Source organism: Oncorhynchus clarkii, unplaced genomic scaffold, assembly GCF_045791955.1.
Source record: "Oncorhynchus clarkii lewisi isolate Uvic-CL-2024 unplaced genomic scaffold, UVic_Ocla_1.0 unplaced_contig_13510_pilon_pilon, whole genome shotgun sequence".
Classification (NCBI taxonomy): Eukaryota; Metazoa; Chordata; class Actinopteri; order Salmoniformes; family Salmonidae; genus Oncorhynchus; species Oncorhynchus clarkii.
Window position 1 is genome coordinate 1 of NW_027259704.1, and position 25,044 is coordinate 25,044.

Genomic DNA, 25,044 nt, shown 5'->3' on the forward strand with positions numbered 1-25,044 from the left:
GCTCCCTATGATCCATTCTTCAGTGGACCAGTACGAAAGAGGTTTGTGCAGACTCATCAATGGTTGTTTTCCTTCATTCAATCTCGATTTCCATTTGGACTATTTATGGTGTGCGTCCCAAATAGCAACCTATTCCCTACACTAGGGCAGTACCTTTATCCAGGGTCTGTATAGGTTGAAAGTTGGGACATATACATACAATTTGTATTTTTTTCTAGCATAGATCTTTTTAAATGCACTGCTAAAATCACAGCATATGCAGAAGCACACATACAAAATCATGCTCACATTACATCTTAGATTTGTGTACAACTCTTTTGAAAGCGGACATGCTAGCTAGCTGTCATGTGGATTAAGTCCACCTTGTTCAAGCATATGAATCAGCTGATTTCATTTCTTTGTGTCATTTCAGGAGCTGCACAGATCTGATCTGCTGCATACTGTTCTTGGCTGTCATAGCTGGTTACATGGTCATGGGAGTTCTGGGTAGGGAAGTCTTCATCATCGTTTGAAGATGGCATGACTGTCATCATATGATATCTGTTTTTTCCCTTGCTCATCTAAAAAGTCAGTATCTGATTGTCAATGTCAACATGACAATGAGAGAGATGATTCCCCTGTATACTGTTCGGCCATCTTTTAGTGTACAGCACAGTAGGCCTAGCTACATCGACCGAACCACTCTGAAATTAAACCCCTGTCATGGAAGTGTGTGATATGATTTCCTCTGGTTCTTTCTCTCTCCCTCCATCAGCCTGGTTGTTTGGAGACCCTCGCCATGTTCTCTTCCCCAGGAACTCCACCGGAATGTTCTGTGGAGTGGGAATGAATAGGTGAGTAGCCTATAAAAAACAAAAAGTCACAAAAAGTGCAAGATAGTGGCTCATCCTCCTTGGCCTAGCTTTGTGTAGCTTAAGAAGACTGAGAATGTTGAGTGAAGGATAATGGGATGTCACAGTATGTTATGTCTATCTAGCTATAGGTCCTATGTTACTGTATGTCTACCTAGTTATAGGTCCTATGTTACTGTATGTCTACCTAGTTATAGGTCCTATGTTACTGTTTGTCTACCTAGTTATAGGTCCTATGTTACTGTATGTCTACCTAGTTATAGGTCCTATGTTACTGTATGTCTACCTAGTTATAGGTCCTATGTTATGTCTATCTAGTTATAGGTCCTATGTTACTGTATGTCTACCTAGTTATAGGCCCTATGTTACTGTATGTCTACCTAGTTATAGGTCCTATGTTATGTCTACCTAGTTATAGGTCCTATGTTACTGTATGTCTACCTAGTTATAGGTCCTATGTTACTGTATGTCTACCTAGTTATAGGTCCTATGTTATGTCTACCTAGTTATAGGTCCTATGTTACTGTATGTCTACCTAGTTATAGGTCCTATGTTATGTCTACCTAGTTATAGGTCCTATGTTACTGTATGTCTACCTAGTTATAGGTCCTATGTTACTGTATGTCTACCTAGTTATAGGTCCTATGTTACTGTATGTCTACCTAGTTATAGGTCCTATGTTACTGTATGTCTACCTAGTTATAGGTCCTATATTACTGTATGTCTACCTAGTTATAGGTCCTATGTTATGTCTACCTAGTTATAGGTCCTATATTACTGTATGTCTACCTAGTTATAGTTCCTATGTTACTATATGTCTACCTAGTTATAGGTCCTATGTTATGTCTACCTAGTTATAGGTCCTATGTTACTATATGTCTACCTAGTTATAGGTCCTATGTTATGTCTACCTAGTTATAGGTCCTATGTTACTGTATGTCTACCTAGTTATAGGTCCTATGTTACTGTATGTCTACCTAGTTATGGGTCCTATGTTATGTCTATCTAGTTATAGGTCCTATGTTACTGTATGTCTACCTAGTTATAGGTCCTATGTTATGTCTACCCAGTTATAGGTCCTATGTTACTGTATGTCTACCTAGTTATAGGTCCTATGTTATGTCTACCTAGTTATTGTTCCTATGTTACTATATGTCTACCTAGTTATAGGTCCTATGTTATGTCTACCTAGTTATTGTTCCTATGTTACTATATGTCTACCTAGTTATAGGTCCTATGTTACTGTATGTCTACCTAGTTATAGGTTCTATGTTACTGTATGTCTACCTAGTTATAGGTCCTATGTTATGTCTACCTAGTTATAGGTCCTATGTTACTGTATGTCTACCTAGTTATAGGTCCTATGTTACTGTATGTCTACCTAGTTATAGGTCCTATGTTATGTCTACCTAGTTATTGTTCCTATGTTACTATATGTCTACCTAGTTATAGGTCCTATGTTACTGTATGTCTACCTAGTTATAGGTCCTATATTACTGTATGTCTACCTAGTTATAGGTCCTATGTTATGTCTACCTAGTTATAGGTCCTATATTACTGTATGTCTACCTAGTTATAGGTCCTATGTTATGTCTACCTAGTTATAGGTCCTATGTTACTGTATGTCTACCTAGTTATAGGTCCTATATTACTGTATGTCTACCTAGTTATAGGTCCTATGTTACTGTATGTCTACCTAGTTATAGGTCCTATGTTACTGTATGTCTACCTAGTTATAGTTCCTATGTTATGTCTACCTAGTTATAGGTCCTATGTTACTGTATGTCTACCTAGTTATAGGTCCTATGTTACTGTATGTCTACCTAGTTATAGGTCCTATGTTATGTCTACCTAGTTATAGGTCCTATGTTACTGTATGTCTACCTAGTTATAGGTCCTATGTTACTGTATGTCTACCTAGTTATAGGTCCTATGTTACTGTATGTCTACCTAGTTATAGGTCCTATGTTACTATATGTCTACCTAGTTATAGGTCCTATGTTATGTCTACCTAGTTATAGGTCCTATGTTACTGTATGTCTACCTAGTTATAGGTCCTATGTTACTGTATGTCTACCTAGTTATAGGTCCTATATTACTGTATGTCTACCTAGTTATAGGTCCTATGTTATGTCTACCTAGTTATAGGTCCTATATTACTGTATGTCTACCTAGTTATAGTTCCTATGTTACTATATGTCTACCTAGTTATAGGTCCTATGTTATGTCTACCTAGTTATAGGTCCTATGTTACTATATGTCTACCTAGTTATAGGTCCTATGTTATGTCTACCTAGTTATAGGTCCTATGTTACTGTATGTCTACCTAGTTATAGGTCCTATGTTACTGTATGTCTACCTAGTTATGGGTCCTATGTTATGTCTATCTAGTTATAGGTCCTATGTTACTGTATGTCTACCTAGTTATAGGTCCTATGTTATGTCTACCCAGTTATAGGTCCTATGTTACTGTATGTCTACCTAGTTATAGGTCCTATGTTATGTCTACCTAGTTATTGTTCCTATGTTACTATATGTCTACCTAGTTATAGGTCCTATGTTATGTCTACCTAGTTATTGTTCCTATGTTACTATATGTCTACCTAGTTATAGGTCCTATGTTACTGTATGTCTACCTAGTTATAGGTTTACCTGTATGTACCTACCTATGTCTACCTAGTTATAGGTCCTATGTTACTGTATGTCTACCTAGTTATACTGTATGTCTACCTACTATGTTACTGTATGTCTACCTAGTTATAGGTCCTATGTACTGTATGTCTACCTAGTTATAGGTCCTATAGTATGTACCTAGTTATAGGTCCTATGTTACTGTATGTCTACCTAGTTATAGGTCCTATGTTATGTCTACCTAGTTATAGGTCCTATGTTACTGTATGTCTACCTAGTTATAGTATGTCTACCTAGTTATAGGTCCTATGTTATGTCTATGTTACTGTATGTCTACCTAGTTATAGGTCCTATGTATGTCTACCTAGTTATAGGTCCTATGTTACCTACTGTATGTCCTATGTTACTGTATGTCTACCTAGTTATAGGTCCTATGTTACTGTATGTCTACCTAGTTATAGGTCCTATGTTACTGTATGTCTACCTAGTTATAGTTCCTATGTTATGTCTACCTAGTTATAGGTCCTATGCTACTGTATGTCTACCTAGTTATAGGTCCTATGTTACTGTATGTCTACCTAGTTATAGGTCCTATGTTATGTCTACCTAGTTATAGGTCCTATGTTACTGTATGTCTACCTAGTTATAGGTCCTATGTTACTGTATGTCTACCTAGTTATAGGTCCTATGTTACTGTATGTCTACCTAGTTATAGGTCCTATGTTACTATATGTCTACCTAGTTATAGGTCCTATGTTACTGTATGTCTACCTAGTCATAGGTCCTATGGTACTGTATGTCTACCTAGTTATAGGTCCTATGTTACTGTATGTCTACCTAGTTATAGGTCCTATGTTATGTCTACCTAGTTATAGGTCCTATGTTACTGTATGTCTACCTAGTTATAGTTCCTATGTTACTATATGTCTACCTAGTCCTATGTTACTGTATGTCCTATGTTACTGTATGTCTACCTAGTTATAGGTCCTATGGTACTGTATGTCTACCTAGTTATAGGTCCTATGTTACTGTATGTCTACCTAGTTAGGTCCTATGTTATGTCTACCTAGTTATAGGTCCTATGTTACTGTATGTCTACCTAGTTATAGGTCCTATGTTACTGTATGTCTACCTAGTTATAGTTATTCTATGTTACTGTATGTCTACCTAGTTATACTATATTACTGTATGTCTACCTAGTTATAGTTCCTATGTTACTATATGTCTACCTAGTTATAGGTCCTATGTTATGTCTACCTAGTTATAGGTCCTATGTTACTATATGTCTACCTAGTTATAGGTCCTATGTTATGTCTACCTAGTTATAGGTCCTATGTTACTGTATGTCTACCTAGTTATAGGTCCTATGTTATGTCTACCTAGTTATAGGTCCTATATTACTGTATGTCTACCTAGTTATAGTTCCTATGTTACTATATGTCTACCTAGTTATAGGTCCTATGTTATGTCTACCTAGTTATAGGTCCTATGTTACTATATGTCTACCTAGTTATAGGTCCTATGTTATGTCTACCTAGTTATAGGTCCTATGTTACTGTATGTCTACCTAGTTATAGGTCCTATGTTACTGTATGTCTACCTAGTTATGGGTCCTATGTTATGTCTATCTAGTTATAGGTCCTATGTTACTGTATGTCTACCTAGTTATAGGTCCTATGTTATGTCTACCCAGTTATAGGTCCTATGTTACTGTATGTCTACCTAGTTATAGGTCCTATGTTATGTCTACCTAGTTATTGTTCCTATGTTACTATATGTCTACCTAGTTATAGGTCCTATGTTATGTCTACCTAGTTATTGTTCCTATGTTACTATATGTCTACCTAGTTATAGGTCCTATGTTACTGTATGTCTACCTAGTTATAGGTTCTATGTTACTGTATGTCTACCTAGTTATAGGTCCTATGTTATGTCTACCTAGTTATAGGTCCTATGTTACTGTATGTCTACCTAGTTATAGGTCCTATGTTACTGTATGTCTACCTAGTTATAGGTCCTATGTTATGTCTACCTAGTTATTGTTCCTATGTTACTATATGTCTACCTAGTTATAGGTCCTATGTTACTGTATGTCTACCTAGTTATAGGTCCTATATTACTGTATGTCTACCTAGTTATAGGTCCTATGTTATGTCTACCTAGTTATAGGTCCTATATTACTGTATGTCTACCTAGTTATAGGTCCTATGTTATGTCTACCTAGTTATAGGTCCTATGTTACTGTATGTCTACCTAGTTATAGGTCCTATATTACTGTATGTCTACCTAGTTATAGGTCCTATGTTACTGTATGTCTACCTAGTTATAGGTCCTATGTTACTGTATGTCTACCTAGTTATAGTTCCTATGTTATGTCTACCTAGTTATAGGTCCTATGTTACTGTATGTCTACCTAGTTATAGGTCCTATGTTACTGTATGTCTACCTAGTTATAGGTCCTATGTTATGTCTACCTAGTTATAGGTCCTATGTTACTGTATGTCTACCTAGTTATAGGTCCTATGTTACTGTATGTCTACCTAGTTATAGGTCCTATGTTACTGTATGTCTACCTAGTTATAGGTCCTATGTTACTATATGTCTACCTAGTTATAGGTCCTATGTTATGTCTACCTAGTTATAGGTCCTATGTTACTGTATGTCTACCTAGTTATAGGTCCTATGTTACTGTATGTCTACCTAGTTATAGGTCCTATATTACTGTATGTCTACCTAGTTATAGGTCCTATGTTATGTCTACCTAGTTATAGGTCCTATATTACTGTATGTCTACCTAGTTATAGTTCCTATGTTACTATATGTCTACCTAGTTATAGGTCCTATGTTATGTCTACCTAGTTATAGGTCCTATGTTACTATATGTCTACCTAGTTATAGGTCCTATGTTATGTCTACCTAGTTATAGGTCCTATGTTACTGTATGTCTACCTAGTTATAGGTCCTATGTTACTGTATGTCTACCTAGTTATGGGTCCTATGTTATGTCTATCTAGTTATAGGTCCTATGTTACTGTATGTCTACCTAGTTATAGGTCCTATGTTATGTCTACCCAGTTATAGGTCCTATGTTACTGTATGTCTACCTAGTTATAGGTCCTATGTTATGTCTACCTAGTTATTGTTCCTATGTTACTATATGTCTACCTAGTTATAGGTCCTATGTTATGTCTACCTAGTTATTGTTCCTATGTTACTATATGTCTACCTAGTTATAGGTCCTATGTTACTGTATGTCTACCTAGTTATAGGTTCTATGTTACTGTATGTCTACCTAGTTATAGGTCCTATGTTATGTCTACCTAGTTATAGGTCCTATGTTACTGTATGTCTACCTAGTTATAGGTCCTATGTTACTGTATGTCTACCTAGTTATAGGTCCTATGTTATGTCTACCTAGTTATAGGTCCTATGTTACTGTATGTCTACCTAGTTATAGGTCCTATATTACTGTATGTCTACCTAGTTATAGGTCCTATGTTACTGTATGTCTACCTAGTTATAGGTCCTATGTTACTGTATGTCTACCTAGTTATAGTTCCTATGTTATGTCTACCTAGTTATAGGTCCTATGCTACTGTATGTCTACCTAGTTATAGGTCCTATGTTACTGTATGTCTACCTAGTTATAGGTCCTATGTTATGTCTACCTAGTTATAGGTCCTATGTTACTGTATGTCTACCTAGTTATAGGTCCTATGTTACTGTATGTCTACCTAGTTATAGGTCCTATGTTACTGTATGTCTACCTAGTTATAGGTCCTATGTTACTATATGTCTACCTAGTTATAGGTCCTATGTTACTGTATGTCTACCTAGTTATAGGTCCTATGTTACTGTATGTCTACCTAGTTATAGGTCCTATGTTACTGTATGTCTACCTAGTTACTGTATGTCTACCTAGTTATAGGTCCTATGTTACTGTATGTCTACCTAGTTATAGGTCCTATGTTATGTCTACCTAGTTATAGGTCCTATGTTACTGTATGTCTACCTAGTTATAGTTCCTATGTTACTATATGTCTACCTAGTTATAGGTCCTATGTTACTGTATGTCTACCTAGTTATAGGTCCTATGGTACTGTATGTCTACCTAGTTATAGGTCCTATGTTACTGTATGTCTACCTAGTTATAGGTCCTATGTTATGTCTACCTAGTTATAGGTCCTATGTTACTGTATGTCTACCTAGTTATAGGTCCTATGTTACTGTATGTCTACCTAGTTATAGTTCCTATGTTACTATATGTCTACCTAGTTATAGGTCCTATGTTACTGTATGTCTACCTAGTTATAGGTCCTATGTTACTGTATGTCTACCTAGTTATTGGTCCTATGTTACTGTATTAGTACCTAGCTACAGGCCAAGCATCAGAAATCATGGCTGAGTCCTAAACAGACCTATAAGGTGGTGCACTCTAAAGGGATATAGGGTGTCTGTCAGGATGCTGGAACAGGGGCCTGGATGTGCATTATGCTAACTCACTGAGTGTCTGAAAGAGATCAAGTTGAGACAACTCAGTCTTTGTTTTTAACTCTGTCTTGCCAGAGACCAGCCCAGGATGATCTATGTGGACATACTGAAGTGTGCCACGACCACCAAGGTGATGGCAGCAGCGCTCGGAGGCACACAGTGTCCCACCACACAGGTCAGACTCAAACTGTATCTGTACGATCACATCCTACCTGTCCCCGTCCGTTTGACCAGAGTCACATAGGACATATGACGTAACAGATAGGACATACTGCATAGGGTACAACATGTAGCTTAGGACACATACCACTTCATGTAATAGTCAACAGTATGGGGCCACATCATTTGGGGAATAGGGTTTCATTTGAGATTTGACTCACTCTCTCTCTTGATGGTTTCACTCACACTTTCGTTACCTGTGATACGTCAAATGTGAGACTGCGGGAAATCAAGGTTTGCCGTACACTAATGTCTGGTCCCTCCCATCTCTCTGTCCCTTCCTCTGCAGGTGTGTGTCCCTAAGTGTCCGTCTCACTTCTGGATGCTGTCTGCTGCTGCCTATGACCCCGACGCCAATCCCAAAGACTTCTTCCATCAGCAGTACTGTGACCACAGCCTCAACCTGACTACCACCACCTGGGTACAGGGCATTTTACACTGTTATCAATGTGCTTATAGAGACTGGAACTGGGTGTGTGGGACCATTAGTCCCAAGCAATCTGTCAAGCATAGCTACATTATGTAGCTTATGTCTGTGTAAAAGGGTTTGGTTGATTGGAAAACATTTTAATTTGAGGCATTGATTAGAAACAGATGTAGTTTCTACATGATTGCGTCTGTTAATACAGTGCTTCTGTATATTGGCCATCCTTCTAGTCATGTTTGGTCCTGTACTCTCTCTTTCAGACTGTCCAAGAGATCCTTGATGCAGAACTTTGTCCGTCCTTCCTTGTTCCAAGTAAATCAGGTGAAGTAGTTTAACATGGCATCCATCCTCACATCTACTGACAGGACTGTTAATGTGTACATTACATAATAAAATAAAAAAGGATGTCTACATAATCATGGTACAGAGGATGAAGTGAAACAGCAGGAAACTGAGGTGAATCCACTCTGAACCTTTTCCTCACTCTACTCGTCCGTATGTTGTCGTTTGAATCACTACAGCTCTGGGGAGGTGTTTGCCCAGTCTACATGCTCTCAAAAGTGCTCCTTCCAACTTCACTCTGCCCGGAATGGCCTCCGTCAACGAGACAGTCAACAGCATCAGAAGCGCCATGGGGTTATCATTCATCCAATGAACTAATATTCTCCTGTAGATACTATATGCTTGTGTCCCAAATGGCACTCTTTTCCTTTTGTAGTGCACTATTTTTGACCAGGACCCATAGGGAATAAGGTGCCATTTGGGACACAGAATATGTGTAGCTAAACAGATCATCACTGTCCTCTAACCTACTATATCTTTCCATTATTCCAGCTCACTGATATCAGGCTTCAACAGAAAGGCCGTAGGAGTGAGGGTCTTTGAGGACTTTGCCTCCTCCTGGTACTGGATCTTACTGTAAGTCTGAGCTTCCAACTATCTCACAGTGGGTACATAGTACTACATAGAGCCATGGTACTACATAGAGCCATAGTACTACATAGAGCCATAGTACTACATAGAGCCATAGTACTACATAGAGCCATGGTACTACATAGAGCCATGGTACTACATAGAGCCATGGTACTACATAGAGCCATAGTACTACATAGAGCCATAGTACTACATAGAGCCATGGTACTACATAGAGCCATAGTACTACATAGAGCCATGATACTACATAGAGCCATGGTACTACATAGAGCCATAGTACTACATAGAGCCATGATACTACATAGAGCCATAGTACTACATAGAGCCATAGTACTACATAGAGCCATAGTACTACATAGAGCCATAGTACTACATAGAGCCATGGTACTACATAGAGCCATAGTACTACATAGAGCCATGGTACTACATAGAGCCATGATACTACATAGAGCCATAGTACTGCATAGAGCCATAGTACTACATAGAGCCATAGTACTACATAGAGCCATAGTACTACATAGAGCCATGGTACTACATAGAGCCATGGTACTACATAGAGCCATAGTACTACATAGAGCCATGGTACTACATAGAGCCATAGTACTACATAGAGCCATAGTACTACATAGAGCCATGGTACTACATAGAGCCATAGTACTACATAGAGCCATGTTTACATGGAACTCCATTCCACATCAAGGAACTCAAGCAAGCAGTAAAATCTGATTTAAAAAAACAGAGTGACTTACAGGAGCAATTAGGGTTACGTGTCATGCTCAAGGGAACAGCGGCAGATTTTCCCCTAGTCGGCTCTTAACCGCTAGGCTACCAGCCGCGCCAACCGTCAACAGCCAACCGGTACTAACGCTAGTAAACCAACCAACAGTAAATCTTGTCAGTCTACCAGCACCAACTAGTCCACTGGTGTTTTACACTGTATGTCTATACCATGCCTGAGCTGTCTCTGTTCCAATATCCACACTATCCTACCACTTAGTATGAAGCAATGTGTTGACCATGTATTAGAAGTGGTATGTCAGTACAGACATTGGATGTCTAGTTGTTTGCAGTGGTCTGGTGGTTGCTCTGGACAGTTGCTTGTCAACCAACCAACACTAATGCCAGTCAGTCAGAGTGTTTAGCATGCCCATACCATGCCTCAGCTGCTCTCCAACAGTTTGCTGCGTGCTGTGTTTGCAGTGGTCTGACGCTGGCTCTGCTAGTCAGTGTGGTGTTCCTGTTGCTGCTGAGGTACCTGGCCATTGTCCTGGTCTGGATTCTCATGGTGGGACTTCTGGTGGTGGGAGGCTACGGTAAGTCTGGCTCATATAGCCCTGCAGCCTGGCCTGGACTAGATTATGTGGATCATATGTAGGGATAAAGTGGTGGTGGTGTCTGTCTGTCTGTCTGTCTGTTTGTCTGTCTGTCTGTCTGTCTGTCTGTCTGTCTGTCTGTCTGTCTGTCTGTCTGTCTGTCTGTCTGTCTGTCTGCCTGTCTGTCTGTCTGTCTGTCTGTCTGCCTGTCTGTCTGTCTGTCTGTCTGCTTGCAGACAAGAAAGACAAGGGTCAACATGCTTTTCTTACTATTTTGACTTTCCAATCTTTTGTATCTAGCAATCACTATTTTATACTCACATGCTAGCCTTATCTGGTTTTCTGTTAAATCTAGAATTATGACAGAATTTGCATAATGGGTTCTTCTCCTCCCCAGGAATATGGCACTGCTACTCAGAATACTACCATTTCAGCACTTCTAAACTGAAGTTCGGTGATCTAAGCTTCAATACAAATATCTCAGTCTACCTTCAAGTCAAAGAGACCTGGCTTGCTTTCTGTGAGTTTGATCATTATGTACTGTCTATGGGTTATATCAGTGGAGGCTGCTGAGGGGAGGACAACTCATAATAGTATCTGGAACGAAGCGAAACCATGTGTTTGATGTATTTGATACCATTCCACTCATTCCGCTCCATCCATTACCACAAGCCCATCCTCCCAAATTAAGGTGCCACCAGCCTCCTGTGTCCAAAGATTGGCATATATTTCTATTTAATTTAACATTTTTTATCCAGGAAGTCCCATTGAGGTCAGAGGACCTCTTTTACAAGGGAAACCTGGCCAGCTCAATAAAAAACACTATTTCTTTCTTTCCTCAGTGATCATCCTGTGCGTGTGGGAGTCCATTTTGATTCTGGTGCTTAGTTGTCTCAGGAGGAGACTCTCTGTTGCTGTTGCTCTCATGGAGGAGTCCAGCAGGTCAGACATGGCCTCAGATTTGATTCATTGTATTTATTAGTGTTTTATCCTGTATGAAAGGATGTGTAATGTGTGTGTTCTGTCGGCAGGGTGGTGGGTTACCTGATGTCCACCCTGCTCTACCCTCTGTTTACCTTTGTTCTGCTGGTGGTGTGTGTGGCCTACTGGGGAATGACCTCCCTGTATCCTTTGACCCATCATACATGGGGTTTCCATTTCCAATGCTTTCTAATGCATAAGCTAACTGGTTATTTTCACTGCTTATTTTGTCATGTGTGTTTTAGCCAGTGGTTGGAACAGAACAGAAAACGAGAAAAGAACAAAATTTTTAGAGGAACAGAGAGAGAATCGGGAACGAAAGTGATCTATACTGTTCTGGAACAGAACCGTTATTCTACTGTAACCCCCCCCATCCGGAGTATAGTCTACTGTAACCCCTCCCCCTCCGAAGTATAGTCTAATGTAACCCCTCCCCATCCGGAGTATAGTCTACTGTAGCCCCTCCCCCTCCAAAATATAGTCTACTGTAACCCCCCCCCCCACATCCGGAGTATAGTCTACTGTAGCCCCTCCCCCTCCAAGATATAGTCTACTGTAACCCCTCCCCATCCAGAGCATAGTCTACTGTAGCCCCTCCCCCCCGAAGTATAGTCTAATGGAGTATAGTCTACTGTAACCCCGCCCCATCTAGAGTATAGTCTACTGTAACCCCTCCCCATCCGGAGTATAGTCTACTGTAGCCCCTCCCCCTCCAAAATATAGTCTACTGTAACCCCCCCCCCCCCCCCCACATCCGGAGTATAGTCTACTGTAACCCCTCCCCATCTAGAGTATAGTCTACTGTAACCCCTCCCCATCCGGAGTATAGTCTACTGTAGCCCCTCCCCCTCCAAAATATAGTCTACTGTAACCCCCCCCCCACATCCGGAGTATAGTCTACTGTAGCCCCTCCCCCTCCAAGATATAGTCTACTGTAACCCCTCCCCATCCAGAGCATAGTCTACTGTAGCCCCTCCCCCCCGAAGTATAGTCTAATGGAGTATAGTCTACTGTAACCCCTCCCCATCTAGAGTATAGTCTACTGTAACCCCTCCCCATCCGGAGTATAGTCTACTGTAGCCCCTCCCCCTCCAAAATATAGTCTACTGTAACCCCCCCCCCCACATCCGGAGTATAGTCTACTGTAGCCCCTCCCCCTCCAAGATATAGTCTACTGTAACCCCTCCCCATCCAGAGCATAGTCTACTGTAGCCCCTCCCCCCCGAAGTATAGTCTAATGGAGTATTGTCTACTGTAACCCCTCCCCATCCGGAGTATAGTCTACTGTAACCCCCCCCCCCCACATCCGGAGTATAGTCTACTGTAGCCCCTCCCCCTCCAAGATATAGTCTACTGTAACCCCTCCCCATCCAGAGCATAGTCTACTGTAGCCCCTCCCCCCCGAAGTATAGTCTAATGGAGTATAGTCTACTGTAACCCCTCCCCATCTAGAGTATAGTCTACTGTAACCCCTCCCCATCCGGAGTATAGTCTACTGTAGCCCCTCCCCCTCCAAAATATAGTCTACTGTAACCCCCCCCCCCCCACATCCGGAGTATAGTCTACTGTAGCCCCTCCCCCTCCAAGATATAGTCTACTGTAACCCCTCCCCATCCAGAGCATAGTCTACTGTAGCCCCTCCCCCCCGAAGTATAGTCTAATGGAGTATAGTCTACTGTAACCCCTCCCCATCTAGAGTATAGTCTACTGTAACCCCTCCCCATCCGGAGTATAGTCTACTGTAGCCCCTCCCCCTCCAAAATATAGTCTACTGTAACCCCCCCCCCCCCCCCACATCCGGAGTATAGTCTACTGTAACCCCTCCCCATCTAGAGTATAGTCTACTGTAACCCCTCCCCATCCGGAGTATAGTCTACTGTAGCCCCTCCCCCTCCAAAATATAGTCTACTGTAACCCCCCCCCCCCCACATCCGGAGTATAGTCTACTGTAGCCCCTCCCCCTCCAAGATATAGTCTACTGTAACCCCTCCCCATCCAGAGCATAGTCTACTGTAGCCCCTCCCCCCCGAAGTATAGTCTAATGGAGTATAGTCTACTGTAACCCCTCCCCATCTAGAGTATAGTCTACTGTAACCCCTCCCCATCCGGAGTATAGTCTACTGTAGCCCCTCCCCCTCCAAAATATAGTCTACTGTAACCCCCCCCCCCACATCCGGAGTATAGTCTACTGTAGCCCCTCCCCCTCCAAGATATAGTCTACTGTAACCCCTCCCCATCCAGAGCATAGTCTACTGTAGCCCCTCCCCCCCGAAGTATAGTCTAATGGAGTATAGTCTACTGTAACCCCTCCCCATCCGGAGTATAGTCTACTGTAACCCCCCCCCCCCCCCCCCCCCCCCCCCCCCCCCTGAAGTATAGTCTACTGTAACCCCTCCCCAACCGGAGTATAGTCTACTGTAGCCCCTCCCCCCCAAAGTATAGTCTGCTGTAGCCCCTCCCCCTTTGGGGTATAGTCTACTGTAGCCCCCCCTTCGAAGTATAGTCTACTGTAGCCACTCCCCCTTCAAAGTATAGTCTACTGTAGCCCCTCTCCCTTCAAAGTAGAGTCTACTGTAACCCCTCCCCCTTCGAAGTATAGTCTACTGTAGCCCCTCCCCCTTCAAAGTATAGTCTACTGTAGCCCCTCCCCCTTCGAAGTATAGTCTACTGTAGCCCCTCCCCCTTTGAAGTATAGTCTACTGCATAGTTTGCCCACTCCATAGCAAGCTGCTCTATCCACACTGATTGGTAAAGTCGAGCTAAAGGTAAAAAAAAACATTTCAGAGGTTTAAAAAGGAAGAGAAAGGAACAATATAAACAATGACTTCGAACCGATTCATAACTTTTGTTTCCTGGTCGGAACAGTGGAACGGAACCAAAAAAAATGATGGTTCTGTTCAGAACGAAATTATTGGAAAATCATTTTGTTTCCAACCACTGGTTTTTGCCTTTAGTTTGGTTGGGTCCTTGACTCGAGGCTCCCCACAGATACTTGGTCACATCAGGGGCCCCTCTCTACAGAGTGGTGTCTCTTAGCGACCCCTCTGTAGATAAGTGTAGTCTCATCAACGGCTCTGAGACCTGCAAGCCACAGGTAGATGGCTTCGCTTCTATTGGTTTCAATTGACAAATGATTCTGATGTCAGAACCCCATGTTTGCAACCCACCTTGAAATGAGGTAAACTAGGGGAAACACTGCCTCCCACTTGTCTCATATTTCTCTCCTCCTCCCCTGTCCTCTCCTCTCCCTACCCAGACGTTCAACTCCTCGGCCTACCCATACTGCCCGTCGGTGCGCTGCATCTTCTTCAGGTACGATGACACAGGCCTGTTCCAGCAGAACCTGGTTTACCTGCAGGTCTTCAACATCTTTGCCTTCCTGTGGTGTGTGAACTTTGTCATCGCCCTGGGCCAATGTACCCTGGCTGGGACCTTTGCTTCATACTACTGGGCCTTCAGCAAGCCTGCAGAAATCTCACCCTTCGCCCTGTCCCAGTGCTTCATACGCACTCTACAGTAAGACATGAGGGACTAAGGGTTTCTGTGGGGGGGGGACATAGGATTGTGCCTTAAGCCAGACAGCTCTGACACACACACTTATCCCATCGGACATGCTACCAGGGGTCTTTTCACAGTCCCAAAATCCAGAACAAATTCAAGAAAGCGTACAGTATTATATAGAGCCCTTATTGCATGGAACTTCCTTCCATCTCATATTGCTCAAATAAACAGCAAACTTGGTTCCAAAAAACGCCTCTCCCCTATTTGACCTAGATAGTTTGTGTGTATCTACTGATATGTAGGCTACATGTGCCTTTTTTTAAATGTATGTAGTTCTGCCTTTGAGCTGTTCTTCTCTGTTGATGTTCTGTATTACGTCATTCTGTATTATGTCATGTGTTGTGTGGATCCCAGGGAGAGTAGCTGCTGCTTTTGCAACAGCTAATGGAGATCCTAATAAAATCCCAAAATACCACAAAGCTTACCTACCTGTATCTTGAATATGAGGGCACTAGTTGTGGTAGATAAGCTAAGCATAATGATGGGTCAGTGTGAAGAGATATTTGATGTCATATCTTTTTAGACTGCGTCTAATGTGCTGTATTTCAGTAGCAGACGTTGGGTTCTGCTCGTGTGTTCATATGGAGTTCATTATGAAATGTGTTTATTTCTTCCCTTCCTGGAAGGTACCACGTGGGCTCTCTGGCATTTGGAGCCCTCCTCCTCACCTGCTTCCAGCTAGTCAGGTTGGTGCTGGAGTACCTGAACCATAAGACCAGGGGTAAGGCACACACACACACACACACACACACACACACACACACACACACACACCACACACACACACACACACACACACACAGTATGCACAAATAGACGTGGTTTTATGAGTCATTGACTAAAGGGAATCCCATGTTGTGATGTGTCTCCAGGTTCTCAGAGTGCCTGTGGTCGGTTCCTGTTTAACTGTCTCAGATGCTGCTTCTGGTGTCTGGAATACTTCCTGAAGATCCTCAACAGGAACGCTTATATCATGGTCAGTCACTGTCTGGCATTCCTTTTAGCAGCCATTAGCATCCATGCACCTCTTCTAGCTCAGTTGGTCATTTATTCTTGGTGTAGGAACATGCAGTTCATCCTCGTCAGTAATGTCAGTAATGCATCATTCTGAATGACTGATAGATCGCCATCTACGGGGAGAGCTTCTGTGTGTCAGCCAAAAATGCATACAGTCTGTTGATGAGGCACATCGGACGGTAAGACTGGGTTTATTTGGTTGGTCGATCTTCTGCTCTCTCTTTTATTTGTATTTTTCCTCTACTTCCAATATAGTCAAAGACATTGATATTGGTTTCTATGTAAGATGCTTCCGGGTTGTCAAGATTCTTTAATGTGTCATCCTCTCGTTGGCCACAGGGTGGTGCTACTGGACAGAGTGACAGACATGCTCATATTCTTTGGCAAACTACTAGTGGTGGCAATAGTTGGTAAGAGAAGTTTACCTGAACTCACATTTGTTTGAACTTTAAGTATGAATAGCAGCCTGAAATCCAGTCTGTTTCTGCCAACATTCCTCTACTTGCCAGTCCTTGTCATGCCAAACTTGTTACTATCACTCCTGAAAGTGGTCTAAGGCACTGCATCTCAGTGCAAGAGGTGTCACTATAGTACCTGGTTCAAATCCAGGCTCCATCACATCTGGCTGTGATTGGGAGTCCCATAGGGCACCTCATAATTGGCCCAGTGTTGGGGTAGGCTGTCATTGTAAATAAGATACAACTAAATAAAATAACTCACTTGCCTAGTTAAATAAAGGTTAACTAATAAACACAAACAGACTGGATTTCAGGCTTAATGAATACTGAGTTTAATATATTGTGTCTGGACTTCTGATATTATAAGAATCTTCATACACATGAAATAGTATAAGACATAGTACTGTAACTATTGTGTTGGCCATTTTATCTTCAGTGGTTGTGTTTATTATCAGCATCTTGTTTTCCTTCACTAAGGAAGTAGGACTATTATAATGATCTAATGGCTGACCTGTCTCTGTTTTATCAGGTGTGTTGGCTTTCTTCTTCTTCTCTGGACAAATCCGCCTGCCTGGCGACACGTTCCAGGCCGAGATGCTCAACTATTACTGGGTTCCCATCCTGGTACGTCCATGCAACAGTATTGTTACCAAACACTCAACACTCACAGTTCTTCATTGACATTCTATCTTCGATGAACACATTAGACCAGCGTTTCCCACACTCGGTCCTCGGGACCCCTAGGGGTGCAAGTTTTGTTTTTTACCCGAACACCATACAGCTGATTCAAATGATTAAAGCTTGATGATTAGTTGATCATTTGAATCAGCTGTGTAATGCTAGGTCAAAAACCAAAACGTGAACTCCTTGGGGTCCCGAGGACCAAGTAAGGGAAACCCTGTATTAGATGTTGTATGCAGGTTTGAAATTGATTTAGAAATGAGATCATGAAAATGGCTGATTTTCATTTAGTTTCATTCACTGTTGAACTTAGTAGAACCTCCTTTGATATGAGATGATTATTTATTTTTTAGCCCCTTTTCTCCCCAATTTCGTGGTATCCATTTGGTAGTTAGTCTTGTCTCATTGCTGCAACTCCCGTACGGACGCAGGAGAGGCGAAGGTCAAGAGCCGTGCCCAAGCAAGCCGCACTGCTTCTTGACACAGCGCTCATCCAACCCAGAAGGCAGCCGCACCAATGTGTCGGAGGAAACACAGTACACCTGGCAACCGTGTCAGCGTGCATTGCGCCCAACACGCCACACAAGTCACTAGTGCACGATAGAACAAGGACATCCCTCCCTGCCAAACCCTCCCCTAGTCCGTACGACACTGGGACAATTGTGACCACCCCATGGGGCTCCCAGTCGCGGCCAGCGGCAACAGATCCTGGACTCAAACCCAGAATCTGTAGTGGCACAGCTAGCAGCACAGCTAGCACTGCGATGCAGTGCCTTAGACCACTGCGCCACTGCGGAGGCGGATATGAGACTATTAACGCAGTAGCCTGTGTTGCTAACTGCCGTGTATTTTTAAAGTTACATTTACTGTATGTATTGTCAGCAGTGTATTGATTGGTGCTGTTAGAACTCATGCAGCTATGTTGTCGTAATGTTGCTCTGCAGACAGTGATGGCCGGAGCCTACCTCATCGCTCAGGGCTTCTTCAGTGTCTACAGCATGTGTGTTGACACCCTGTTTCTCTGCTTCTGTGAGTACCAACACCATCTAACTCTCCAACAGCACAACACCACCTAACCCTCCAACACCACAACACCACCTAACCCTCCAATACCTACACCACTATAACTCTAACAGGGTAAGGTAGTCTTGTGGTACAGTAGTGTAAGGAAGAGTAAGGTATAATATAGTAAGGTATAGTAAGGTATAATATAATAAGGTATAGTAAGGTATAATATAGTAAGGTACAGTAAGGTGTAATATAGTAAGGTACAGTATGGTAAGGTACAGTAGAGTAAGGTAGAGTAAGGTATAATATAGTAAGGTAGAGTAAGGTATAATATAGTAAGGTATAGTAAGGTATAATATAGTAAGGTATAATATAGTAAGGTATAATATAGTAAGGTACAGTATAGTAAGGTACAGTATAGTAAGGTACATTATAGTAAGGTATAATATAGTAAGGTGTAATATATTAAGGTGTAATATAGTAAGGTATAATATAGTAAGATACAGTATAGTAAGGTATAGTAAAGTGTAATATAGTGTCATGACGTTGCCCTCTTTGGGTATAGCAAGCCCCATCCCCCTCTCCTCCTTCAACTAGGCTGCTGTGGTCCGAGAGAGGTCATAAATTCCTGAGGTTCTCCTCATGGTCACACTGTATAAGAGACAGAGTGAATTTTCACAGAGAACAAAGGAATTTCTTCCACCTCACAGAACTTGAGGTCCAAACAAATTACACGTTCTGGAGAAGGTATAAAAGATCGGTGAAGAATCCAGCTACGAACTGGTCCGTTTGTTACAACTTGGGGAAGTTCATGGCAGGTGGTGTGGCCACATTACCATGATGCTGTTTATATAATAGCCTCAGATATGAGGTTTACATCTAATTGTTGTATAACATGAATGAGTGAGTATGATACTGTTTGTAAAATTGTGTAATGTGATTTTGGACTGTTTAATGAAGGAAACTCCAATTCCCTTTTGAGTTGAACTAAATCAGAGGACCGCCCCTGAGCCCAGTTAGGGTCAGGCATCCTGGGACAGCCCCTTTTCTGCAATTCCCTATAAAACCCAACTTTGAGAAATTCTCAGGCAGACCATGTTTCTCTCAATCACAGGAGTACAAAGGTTGCAGACCATTGCTGAATCTTTTAACCATACCACGTGGTTAAACTCTTAGACTATCGATACCGACAGATTAAGAACAAGTCTTTGATATTAATTACTAGTCTGCAGCTAGGAATTTGGTATCATTGAACGCGAAGAACGACAACTGCCGAAACATCCATTCTACAACAACATGAATGAATGTCACCATGAACTATCCACTATAACCTCGACAGAGAGAGCGAGACGGACAATTCTACAAAAGAAACAAACTTTTCAACAGCGATCAAGACGACACACTGAGCGTAAATATATATGTTGATTGCAATTGTTCCCGAATGAGTGAGCGTTCATGTGTAAAGGATAAGCATTTCAATTGTTCTCAGCTGACCCCACTCCCCGTTTTGTCCACCAAGCCGCGATGCCGGTTTAGCCCACTAGGGCACATTCTCTTATAATTTCTTGTAACCATATTGACTTTGTTTGTTTGTTTATGCACTTCTGTGAATTACTTAGTTAGTAATAAATAAATGATTTAAGACAATTGATGTATGAATGACTCATAGTGAAGACTGGGTTCGTGCAGATAACCAACAATTTACGACGTTTGGAATGAGACTAACGTGAGGTAAAATAAATAATTCATTAATTCATTAATCAGAATCAGAAGACTATATAAAATATCTGAAAAGTTATTTTAGGAAATGATAACTTTGTAATCTGAATAATTTCCTTGTTGCCCCGTCTTCCTAGTTAATTACAGTTACATGATTAATCAGTTGATCGTGTAATACTAATTACAGAGAATCTTTAATAAAAACAATAAGTCTTCAATTTAATGATAGTAAAGACACGACAATAGTAAGTGACAATATAGTAAGGTACAGTATAGTAAGGTATAATATATTAAGGTACAGTATAGTAAGGTACAGTATAGTAAGGTACAGTATAGTAAGGTACAGTATAGTAAGGTACAGGATAGTAAGTTACAATATAGTAAGGTACAGGATAGTAAGGTACAGGATAGTAAGGTATAATATATTAAGGTATGGTAAGGTACAGTATAGTAAGGTATAATATATTAAGGTATGGTAAGGTACAGTATAGTAAGGTATAATATATTACGGTATGGTAAGGTACAGTATAGTAAGGTATAATATATTAAGGTATTGTAAGGTACAGTATAGTAAGGTATAATATATTACGGTATGGTAAGGTACAGTATAGTAAGGTATTGTAAGGTACAGTATAGTAAGGTATAATATATTACGGTATGGTAAGGTACAGTATAGTAAGGTATAATATATTAAGGTATGGTAAGGTACAGTATAGTAAGGTATAATATATTAAGGTATGGTAAGGTACAGTATAGTAAGGTATAATATATTACGGTATGGTAAGGTACAGTATAGTAAGGTATAATATATTAAGGTATGGTAAGGTACAGTATAGTAAGGTATAATATATTAAGGTATGTGTAAGGTACAGTATAGTAAGGTATAATATATTAAGGTATTGTAAGGTACAGTATAGTAAGGTATAATATATTAAGGTATGGTAAGGTACAGTATAGTAAGGTATAATATATTAAGGTATGGTAAGGTACAGTATAGTAAGGTATAATATATTAAGGTATTGTAAGGTACAGTATAGTAAGGTATAATATATTAAGGTATGGTAAGGTACAGTATAGTAAGGTATAATATATTACGGTATGGTAAGGTACAGTATAGTAAGGTATAATATATTAAGGTATTGTAAGGTACAGTATAGTAAGGTATAATATAGTAAGGTATGGTAAGGTACAGTATAGTAAGGTATAATATATTAAGGTATGGTAAGGTACAGTATAGTAAGGTATAATATATTAAGGTATTGTAAGGTACAGTATAGTAAGGTATAATATATTACGGTATGGTAAGGTACAGTATAGTAAGGTATTGTAAGGTACAGTATAGTAAGGTATAATATATTACGGTATGGTAAGGTACAGTATAGTAAGGTATAGTAGAGTAGTAGAGTAGTAGAGTGACTCCAGTGTTTCTCCCTCATACAGTGGAAGATCTAGAGAGGAATGATGGAACAATGCAGAAGCCTTATTACATGTCCAGGAACCTGATGAGGATCCTCCGCAAACCCAAACAGTTTGTTACAGCCCTGCCAGAGTAGTAGTAACCTTTAACCCCTGAGTTAACCCCTAACCTTTATCCCAACCCTCTTCTAATAAAGCTATCAGCATTCTCATTCAGGCTACCTATGGTATATCTATTTAGGGAGTCAGAAATGCATCCTTTGTTGTTAAAAGAGGAAGTATTTATACGAAGTAGAAAATATTATTCTATACATTCCAATTACATCACCATTACTGCACAATACTACACAATATATGCCTTCTCTTATAAGAATACTTCCTCTAGAGCCGAATGATTGATAGAAATGTAATGTGATCACTGTACATGAACTAACTCTGTGAGAGGTCAAGGCCCAGGTCTGGGCAGTGCTATGACTGTGTAGGCCTTGGCTTTGAGTACCACACTGGCTACTCCTGTCAGGTCTGGTAGAGAGGTCAAGGCCCAGGTCTGGGCAGTGCTATGACTGTGTAGGCCTTGGCTTTGAGTACCACACTGGCTACTCCTGTCAGGTCTGGTAGAGAGGTCAAGGCCCAGGTCTGGGCCGTGCTATGACTGTGTAGGCCTTGGCTTTAAGTACCACACTGGCTACTCCTGTCAGGTCTGGTAGAGAGGTCTGGCTTTCAGCAGGTACGAACTGGAAATCACGCAACAAGTAGGCGGTGAACAGAAACAATTCCATTTTGGCCACGGCCTCCCCCAAACACAGCCGAGCGCCCCCGCCGAAAGGCAGGAGAGCCCGCGTCGAGGCCCCCCCACCCTCCAGGAACCGCTCTGAAAGAGAGAGGGTCTACTGTTAGCTGCTGCTGGAACTATGTTGCTGAGCCAAGTGAAAGCAATGCTAGGGTGCATCCCAAATGGTACCCTATTCCCTATATAGTGCACTACTTTTAACCTGAGCCTTATGGGCCCTGATCAATAGTAGTTCACTATATAGGGAATATGATGCCATTTGGGACATTGCCAGTACACTCAATAGCCCAGCACCTGGTTTGAAGGCATAGGGATCCGTCCACACTGCAGGGTCATGATGCGCCCCAAACAAATTGGGGATGATGACAGTGTTCTTAGGGATGAAGTAGCCTGCAATACTGAACACATATGGAATAGACACAGAATTATACATTGCAAATACATTGAGTATATCAAACATTAGAAACACCTTCCTAATATTGAGTTGTTCCCCCCCTCCCTCAGAACAGCCTCAATTCATTGGGACATGGACTACAAGGTGTCGAAAGTGTTCCACAGGGATGCTGGCCCATGTTTACTCCAATGTTTCCCACAGTTGTGTCAAGTTGGCTGGATGTCCTTTGAGTGGTGGACGATTCTTGATACACACAGGAAATTGTTGAGAGTGAAAAACCCAGCAGCGTTGCAGTTCTTGACACAAACTGATGCGCCTGGCTCCTACTACCATACCCCATTCAAAAGCACTTAAATCTTTTGTCTTGCCCATTCACCCTCTGAATGGCACACATACACAATCCATGTCCCAATTGTTTCAAGGCTTAAAAAATATTATTTAACCTGTCTCCTCCCCTTCATCTACACTGATTGAAGTGGATTTAACAAGTGACATCATTAAGGGATCATAGCTTTCACCTGGATTCGCCTGGTCAGTCTGTGATTTGGAAAGAGCAGGTGTGCTTAATGTTTTGTATACTCAGTGTATAAACATGCATTAGTACTGTATGATGAGGTATTACATTTAGGTAGAAAAATGGCACAGAAGGGAAGTTGGCAAGACAAATGTACTGTACAAAGCAGAGTAACAGCATCAAACATAAGCTCCCATAGGAGGGTGACAGTTACACATAGCTGTACAATACGTTCCCACAGTGCATTTATTGAGAGCTCTGTAGAGTAATCTTATACAGTAATGATATACAGTTATGATATTACAGTAAAGATATACAGTAATGTTATACAGTAATGATATACAGTAAAGATATACAGTAATGATATACAGTAAAGATATACAGTAATGATATACAGTAAAGATATACAGTAAAGATATAGAGTAATGATATACAGTAAAGATATACAGTAATGTTATACAGTAATGCTATACTATACTACAGTAAGTATATCTCAGAGGAGACTGGTGGGAGGGGTTATAGGAGGACAGGCTCATTGTAATGGCTGGAATGGATTTGATGGAACGGAGTCAAACACATCAAATAAATGGAAATGTTTGACTCTGTTCCATTTATTCCATTTTAGCCCGTCCTCCTATAGCTCCTCCCACCAGCCTCCCCTGGTATATCTTCTATTCACCTGCTGTCTCTGATGGCTCTGTGAGGCACGGCTAGCGGAGCCACAGGTCTGAGTCTGAGCACCTCACTGATCACAGCACACAGCACTGGCAGCCTGTGTCTGTCACTGTACTGAGGGTAGCGCCCGTCCAGCACCGAACACAACTCATCATACACTCTGTACTGCACCTAGGGAGGAGGAAAGAGAGAGAGAGAGAGATGGAGGGAGGGAGAGAGAGAGTAAGAGAGACGGAGGGAGAGAGAGAGAGAGATGGAGGGTGAGAGAGAGAGTAAGAGAGACGGAGGGAGAGAGAGTGAAAGAGATGGAGTGAGAGAGAAAGAGAGAAGCATCTCACCATGTGAAGTGATCTCAAACGTAGGTTTTGACTTACAGTCTATAATGGAATGCAAGCCAACAACACATCTGTGGGTTTCAGTCTAGTTCCATCTCTATAGAATACTATGTAAAGCATATATCAAAGGTCTGAGGACACTGGTGAATACAGTGTATTGTATCGTAGTGTAGTTAGTAGTGTAGGTTATTGTAGTATAGTGTGTAGAGTAGTGTTGTGTAATGCATTGTATTATAGTGTGGTATAGAGCAGTGTAGTGTATATACTTCTGTAGTGTAGTGTATCTAGTTCTGTAGTGTATGGTAGTGTAGTGTATTGTAGTGTAGTATAGTGTAGTGTATAGTGTAGTGTTTAGAGTAGTGTAGTGTAATGCATTGTATTATAGTGTGGTATAGAGCAGTGTAGTGTAATGTATTGTAGTGTAGTATAGTGTAGTGTTTAGAGTAGTGTAGTGTAATGCATTGTATTATAGTGTGGTATAGAGCAGTGTAGTGTAGTGATGTGTAGTGTATATAATTATGTAGTGTAGTGTATCTAGTTCTGTAATGTAGTGCAGTGTAGTCAATAGAGTTCTGTAGTGTAGTGCAGTGTAGTCAATAGAGTTCTGTAGTGTAGTGCAGTGTAGTCAAT

The 25,044-nt window shown here is 41.2% G+C and overlaps 2 protein-coding genes across 2 annotated transcripts; one reads left to right on the forward strand and one right to left on the reverse strand.

The window, feature by feature from the left end:
- Positions 1-6: 6 nt before the first annotated feature.
- LOC139400710 (choline transporter-like protein 4) lies at positions 7-21,843 on the forward strand (the record flags this gene model as incomplete). The annotated part of the gene is made up of 21 exons (XM_071145397.1): positions 7-41; positions 413-486; positions 755-833; positions 8,049-8,148; positions 8,482-8,613; positions 8,880-8,940; positions 9,141-9,255; positions 9,454-9,537; positions 10,753-10,865; positions 11,263-11,385; positions 11,708-11,807; positions 11,897-11,989; positions 14,835-14,940; positions 15,103-15,362; positions 16,034-16,128; positions 16,280-16,383; positions 16,530-16,603; positions 16,764-16,834; positions 17,412-17,506; positions 18,508-18,592; positions 21,731-21,843. Coding segments are annotated over 21 exons (2,112 nt in total), but the record flags the coding sequence as incomplete, so codon positions are not given.
- A 66-nt stretch (positions 21,844-21,909) lies between these two features.
- On the reverse strand, positions 21,910-24,250 carry LOC139400711 (steroid 17-alpha-hydroxylase/17,20 lyase-like; the record flags this gene model as incomplete). The annotated part of the gene is made up of 3 exons (XM_071145399.1): positions 21,910-22,577; positions 22,791-22,894; positions 24,084-24,250. Coding segments are annotated over 3 exons (519 nt in total), but the record flags the coding sequence as incomplete, so codon positions are not given.
- Positions 24,251-25,044: the final 794 nt, after the last annotated feature.